This window comes from Ceratocystis lukuohia (assembly GCF_044167205.1).
Source record: "Ceratocystis lukuohia strain C4212 chromosome Unknown Supercontig5_pilon, whole genome shotgun sequence".
In the NCBI taxonomy this organism is placed as follows: domain Eukaryota; kingdom Fungi; phylum Ascomycota; class Sordariomycetes; order Microascales; family Ceratocystidaceae; genus Ceratocystis; species Ceratocystis lukuohia.
This window is the reverse complement of record NW_027263524.1, coordinates 2,203,599-2,210,260: the sequence shown is the minus strand read 5'-3', so window position 1 is coordinate 2,210,260 and position 6,662 is coordinate 2,203,599. Positions and strand designations below refer to the sequence as shown.

Below are 6,662 nucleotides of genomic sequence, written 5' to 3'. Positions count from 1 at the left end.
GACCACTATGACGAGGATCAATAGTAATGGGGGTTCGGGGGAGCTGGGCTTGTCCTATTGGACCCAGAAAGTGTCATGTAGAAGCTTGATATGCAACTACGGACCCCAACGCTTGTTGAGGAGCCTGCCTAGCTCTTAGGTTCCGAAGGTCCTGAAGTCATTAGCTAAGGGGACAAAGGCGATAATGCATAAGATATCCTTATCAGATTCGAAGTTCCGGGACCTTCGGCAGGCAAATGAGACTTATGGCAAGCGGCGCAGATCGAAAAGAAGGGCAGGTAGATGTAGGTGAGGATAAGGGTTAGATTAACCAGAAAGACGGAGGAATCATCGAGTGGGGCACTTAGGCAAGGTCAGCAGCGGCGAGGGAAAAGCGGCATAGAATATGTGGTAAGGCTAGCCATAACTTAAGAATATGTCAAACAATTGCTCAAATATCTGTAGAAAAGAATAGCACTTAGTTTCAAATGTTTTAACGTTGTGTGTTGATTTTGTCAAAAATCCTCTCTCAATGATGTCGGTTTCTTCCTGACTAGTGGAACATGTACATCTTTTTGTTAGGGTTAACACCCGTCTTTTCCCCTGTCGATTCCCAGTTACTGAGAGCGATCCTCCTCCTACAAAGCGTCATCAAAGCCTAGCAAGTGGCTACGAAAGTTAGCATAGCTAGGCAATGATGTTAGAATTGTAACTTTGGCCCAGATTAGCACCCTCTCCAAGCTATGATATATTTTATCAAGAAATTCTACAGCAAAATCCAGTAAACAATAGTAATTTGACGGCAGGAGCTGCGAAAGAGGTGTATACCATCAGGCGTAGCAAAGACTGTGCTTCTGGCCGGCTATTCCAGATGCTTGCCTATCCACCGACCCTAGCCCTCATTTTATTCCTACTTCTATGCAGGTAAAATCCTATGAAAACGCCCACCAACAAAAGCAAGTACAATACGAGAACAAAGAGCTTTCGGGGAGAGGCGGGGAGTTGGTGTGGACAGTAAGACCTTTAGTCTATCTAGTGGCTCGAGTTTCGTTTGGATATACAGGCTCTGTTTCTATCATATCGTCATCCTGTTTTAGGCCATTTCTTAGAAGCTCTCTACATCAGGCCACTCACTATTCAAAGATAACGAATGAGAGGAGGGGTTCTTGGCACAATAGGAGATATCCTAGTTGCTGATGTGAATATGAAATGGCCTCACTAAATTGAGCTAAGGGAAAGACATGCAGCATCAAACAAAGCTCATACGATCACATGGCGCCCAAGCCAATCTATAGGGGTTTCCACTGTCCAAGTTGCGACTGTTTGTCGTTGTTCGCGATGATTTGGCGGTTTCATGCAGGGGCTCTCTACAAAATAGCAAAAAGGAAAACTTCATTTCGGGAGAACAGGGATGTAAATGTAAGTCTTGGGGGAGACAGGTATGGTGCTGGCAAGGCTGGTGAGCATAGTTATTTTGCAACATTCTCTGTTCTGACTTGGAGGGCATTGCTTTCTTGCGATTTCTATTTGCTTTGATGATTGCTGCGAGGTGAGATAAATCAAAGACAGCAAAAACAAGAGGAGGAGCCCCAGGCCAAGATTATCACCAGGCAGAGTGCAGGGGCGGGCTGTACTTTCCACTTTAGCTCTTCGTCTTCGCCCTCGGACTTTTTTGTCTATGTTGTTTGCCAACTCCTCTTAATTACTAGGATTGTCTCTAGGAGAGCCGACAGCGCAAACAGGCCCAATATTGCTGCTCTAGTGCATTCAAGTCTGCAGTTTTTGGTGCCACCTCTCTTTCCTATTTGCGCTGTTTTCCATCCTATTGTGATTGCATTTTCGTAGTTGTACATACCCCTTGTAGTTGTCTCCTGTTCCTGGGGTCTCCACCACAAAATCTGATCCAGTGTATTCCTCAGTCGCTCCACTAATATATTCGTAGCTCTTGAGCTAACCTTGTTGGCCGTCTGTTGTTGCTCTGAAAGACGTAGTAACTGCCTCTTCAGTTCGGCTTGCATTCATACATACGACCAAGAAATGCAAGTAGGGCACAAGAACAAGAAAATACTTTTCTTTTACCCACAATAGTGGCAGGTTCTGGTGAAAATAGGCAGTTTCTCTACTTGCAAAAAGGGCAGACTCTACTGACAAGAGCGGCTTGTGTGGAGACGGAAAAGAAAGTTGCTTTTTTTTGTTTTTCAAATATACACGCCTCTTCACAAAAGTTGTGCTTCTTTCTCAGTTTAAGGAAGAGTACAAAACATAGAGACATCTGTTATGGTAGTGATAGCATCCCCTCTCTAATTTTGCCGTTTGATGCCAAGGATTTACTTCTTTTTTCAGCCCTGGTCCTCTACGTATTTTGCTGCTAAACCGTTTGTAAACTACTATCATCAAAATTACTCGCCTCACATCGCCGTTGTTCTCTCGCCCTCGTCGAATCGGATGTACTGAACAAAATAGAACATATTTCGACGGTTAAGGGAAGAGATAGCGGCTTGGTATCGGATCACGATGGATATAAAGAGGGCCGCCGGCCTGGCTGTTCCTCCAGTCAACTCACAAGTTATTCTTCATCCTCAGTTTCCCTTCTCTTTCTGTGTATTCCTATCATTTTTATACTTCGGATCTTGCACCCTTCGTTGCTCCTATTATTGTCTTTGTATCTATTCTTTCTCTCATCCGCCATTCGTTTCCAACCTTCGCTGCCTCTTCTATTGTTTGCTCTTGCTTAGCCCTAGGATTTCTCTACCTTTCGCTCCTGTACCCTCATTTGTCCCGCTGCCTTCTAGCTTCTTTTTTCTTGAAGCTCCCATCTCTTTCCTACTGTATAACCCAAAACTCTTACTCTATCCAAGATGGCACCCATTCCCATTACTTCACCTGAGTCCTTCTTTGCGGGCTTTTTTACTAGGCTTGGAGATGGCCCTGCTTTCTTAGACATCATATTCGCTATCATTGCCTGCCTTTTGCTGTCTTTTTGTCTTGTTGTCATGGGTGTCCTGGTCTACGGTATGTTTGTTTTAGTTGGATCCCTTATAACCCCCTCCATCCCCTGCATTGTTACACCAAACTAAAAGCTCTGTCCCACTAATACTTCTATTCTTCTTCTGCTATCGCAGATTATCTCCGTCACATTAAACGTTCTGCCCGGGGCGTTATAGTTTTGGCTTTTAGGATTTGCCCTTTAACCCACATTTTCGCCTGGGCTTACGAACGCCATCAGTGCCGCAAACTCATGGAACGCCAGGCCACCCTTACCGCTGAAAAGTTGCGCCGAGAAGCCCTTACTCCTGATCCTGGTTTCTATTCTGGTCAAGCCTACATGATTGAGCCTGCTCGTCCTCAGAAGGCTGCCCTGACCAACATCTGCAACAAAACAGCCCCTCGCAGAATCGTTCGCTCGAACAAACATGTGAGTTTCCACATCGAGTCCCATTCCATCTCCTCCTGCAGTTATTCCTATGCGCTAGGATAGGTGATCACTATACGCAGTCCTGTACCGAAGAGTAATCTTGTACAATGGTCTTGTGCTGCTCGATAGATATTCGGGCCAGGCCAAGCGTGGGTCTGGCTTCGATGAATTTGAAATTACCTTGGCTAACAAACCCGTCTTCCGAACTAGCTGCCTCTCAAGCCTCTGCCGTCCCTTGATTTTGACAAGGAATCTATCCATTCCATTGATACCATCAGCCAGTCCATCTCTTCCGCTAGCGCCAACGAACGCCCCCTGTCTGTCACATCCATCGGCTCAGCCCAGGCTATCAAGTCAATTAATCTTGATAACATGGACCAGCCCATCCAGGGTCCCTACTGTGACGACTTTATCTTTCCCTTCAGCCCCAGCGACTCCTTTTGCTCTTTCCACGCCAACGACAGTGAGGCTACTTACGTACCCGAAGACACTGACGATTGGGCTAATGGGGCTACTGGCATCTACGCCAGCCACGGTATTGGCATGGGCAACAACCGTGATTCTAGAAACGACTCTATGAAGAGCACTGTTAAGGCTGCTGAGGACCCCGCCCAGACTATACAAGGGTCTAATGGAGGATCTTGCAACGGCCGTGCCAGCGGTACAACTGAGTGCGGCAACATGATTGTTAGCGAGTATTTCGACGACTCTGCGGATAGTTGTGATTCATCCTTCGTTGACTACACCCCGAAATACTATATCCTCGGCACCGGTGAGCCGATGGATTATTTCATCGGCCAAGCCGTCAGTGAGTAGACCAGAGTTTCTGTGCCTACTCATGACTACTTTATCAAGTACTAGTATAAGACTACATTGGGTCTTTTTTTTTTCACTTCTGTTTCCATCAAGTGGGTGAAGTTTCGGTCTGTCTGGATTTTTCTACATTGCATGGGTTTCTCGCGAGAAATAATTTGATTACAGAGAACATCATGTTTTTAAGATGTTTATTAATTGAGAAGAAATTGCTGTTATATAAACGACGACCTTAAGAACAAGTGAAAATTGCTATGTTTTTTTTTGGGGGTGTAACAGGAGCAACATGGTGTTTCCTTGAGTAAAAAGAGCAGGAAAGCTCTACATGGCGTGAAATAGCGTATCAGCCGCCTGCGAAATAGACTAATTCTCTGAAAGAATAGACTTGTCATAAAGTTCACCTTCTTTTAAATGCAGAAACGCTAGTGTGTTTTTTTGCGACACTAGTTAGGTCCTCGGACATCAAGACAGCGAGAAACCAAGCCATTAACACATCATCAAGCCTTGCTAGTTCTTATCGGACTCTTCAGACCTACGAAGACGCCACCCAAAACAACCAAAAGCCCCATCGTCCCCATCATGTATGCGACGTCTCTACCTGCCCACCAATAGACACTTGTGAACAGAACTGGTCCAAGTCCTCTTCCCAACTGGCCCCAACTGCGCATGTTTCCAAGCTTACCACCCCTTTCTGCGGCATGGGCCTCAAAGCTCGTCAGAGCGTTTAGACCCGTGACTACTGTGGCAGATGTTATGGCTAGGCATGTGGCTGCGGCATATAGGCCGGAAACGGTTGACACACGGCTGAGGATCATAAAAGCAGCTAGACAGGCTACAACGCCGATGCGAACACATCTCAGAGGAGGCATGCGCCGTGTCACACCACCTTGAATTATGGAAGCCACGATGCCAACAAATCCAAGCAATCGCCCATTGTTAGCAGATGTGAATCCAAAGAGATCGTAAGTCATGAAGGACAGTGAGGACTCCATGCCGGAGAAGAAGAGCAAGAAGACAAAGTGAATAGCACTCAACAGGGCAAAAGAATTAGTGCGCTGTACGGCCGGTGTATCAGGCTGGCGTTGAGCAGGCTTGTCCTTTTGCTTCTCAGATGCGCTAGAGTCGCTAAATAGCGTTGTCTTGGATGGTAATGTTTCAGGGAGGCAAGCCCACAGATAAGCCGTTTCGAGCACAATGAGTGCCAGAGAAACACTAGCAGCAGTTGCAAAGGGGTTTCTAGCTACCATCTCGATGGATGATAGGTATGCGCCAAGCATAGGGCCAAAGGAGAAAGCAATAGAAAAGCATGCGCCAATGATAGCCATAGTGGAGCCGCGGTTATTTTCGTCCGAAATGTCGGTAGCCATGGCGGTGGCAAGCTGGACGTTTCCCTCAGACAAGCCACCGACAACGCGCGAGGCCAGGAAGGTTCGAAAGTCGACAGCCGCAATCCATAGCAGGACAGAGAAAATGTTGCCGGTCATGCTAGCGAGGAGAGCATTGCGGCGGCCATAGCGATCTGAGATGCGGCCAATAATGGGCGAGGCAATAGCCTGAAGGATACTGTTTTAGAGACCGAGCTGTTAGAAAAGAGATGACGTCATTGGAAATAGACGGCGCGAGGTTGGGGGGGGGGGGGGTGAGCATACGAAAACAAGCTGCCCAAAGCTCCTCCTAGCAAGACAATATCATGGCGCGAGTCGATTTTGCGGTCGAAAGATTGCTTGTAGGCGTTGAGGTAGGCTAGTATAGTCTGGAGGAGAGTCTGTGTCTGGATTTGGGCCTGGGGCGCATTTTCTGGAGAAACGGCGAACGCGGGTGCTTCGCTGTCTCGATAGTATTCGAGAAGCTTTGGGAACAGGGGGAGAATGAATGTGAAGGAAATCTAAATAAGAGAGCTCAATTGTTAGGGATGGGGCTATAGAAAGATTTAGGCGGCGGGTATGAACATACTAGATCAAGAAGGAGAGAAATAGAGATGACGCGCAAGACCTTTTTGCGCGTCGCTGGATCAACGCCAGCCATGGCTTAATATAGAAGAGTAAAAATGGAAGAGCGAAAGAACAGATGAATGAGCGAGAAAGCGAAAGATGATGATGGGAGAAATGAGATGCAAGTGCAAAACGAGGGCGTGCAAAATATGTGCAGACGATAGAAAGACAGCAACTGGACAAGCTGGCAAGTTGAGAAGGTGCAGAGTCCCAAGTTGGAAGAACAAGAACAAAAAAGGAAAGAACGTAGAACGACAAGAAGAACGTTGCAGGCAAAGGAAGCAAGGAAGACAGGAACCCGCCTGAATAAGGATGGAGAAAAGAAGAGCCAAAAACAGCGATAATATCGCAGAAGCACAAGGCGAAAAAGGACTGGAAGCAAGCCGAGAAGAGGGAAGAATTGAACAAGCGAAGAAAAAAGATTGCGAGATTGAAATAGGGAAAGAGCAAGGCCTTGCTTAGCT

The 6,662-nt window shown here is 46.7% G+C and overlaps 2 protein-coding genes across 2 annotated transcripts; one reads left to right on the top strand and one right to left on the bottom strand.

The window, feature by feature from the left end:
• Positions 1-2,837: 2,837 nt before the first annotated feature.
• Positions 2,838-4,210, top strand: HOO65_050477 (uncharacterized protein; the record flags this gene model as incomplete). The annotated part of the gene is made up of 3 exons (XM_071003385.1): positions 2,838-2,991; positions 3,144-3,394; positions 3,617-4,210. 3 exons carry the CDS (start codon positions 2,838-2,840, stop codon positions 4,208-4,210), a joined length of 999 nt encoding a protein of 332 aa, XP_070858536.1.
• A 494-nt stretch (positions 4,211-4,704) lies between these two features.
• Positions 4,705-6,232, bottom strand: HOO65_050476 (Major facilitator superfamily domain-containing protein 10; the record flags this gene model as incomplete). Its single annotated transcript, XM_071003347.1, has 3 exons — positions 4,705-5,770; positions 5,857-6,092; positions 6,161-6,232. The coding sequence occupies 3 exons, from the start codon at positions 6,230-6,232 to the stop codon at positions 4,705-4,707; spliced, it is 1,374 nt and encodes a 457-aa protein (XP_070858535.1).
• Between the last annotated feature and the right edge of the window lie 430 nt (positions 6,233-6,662).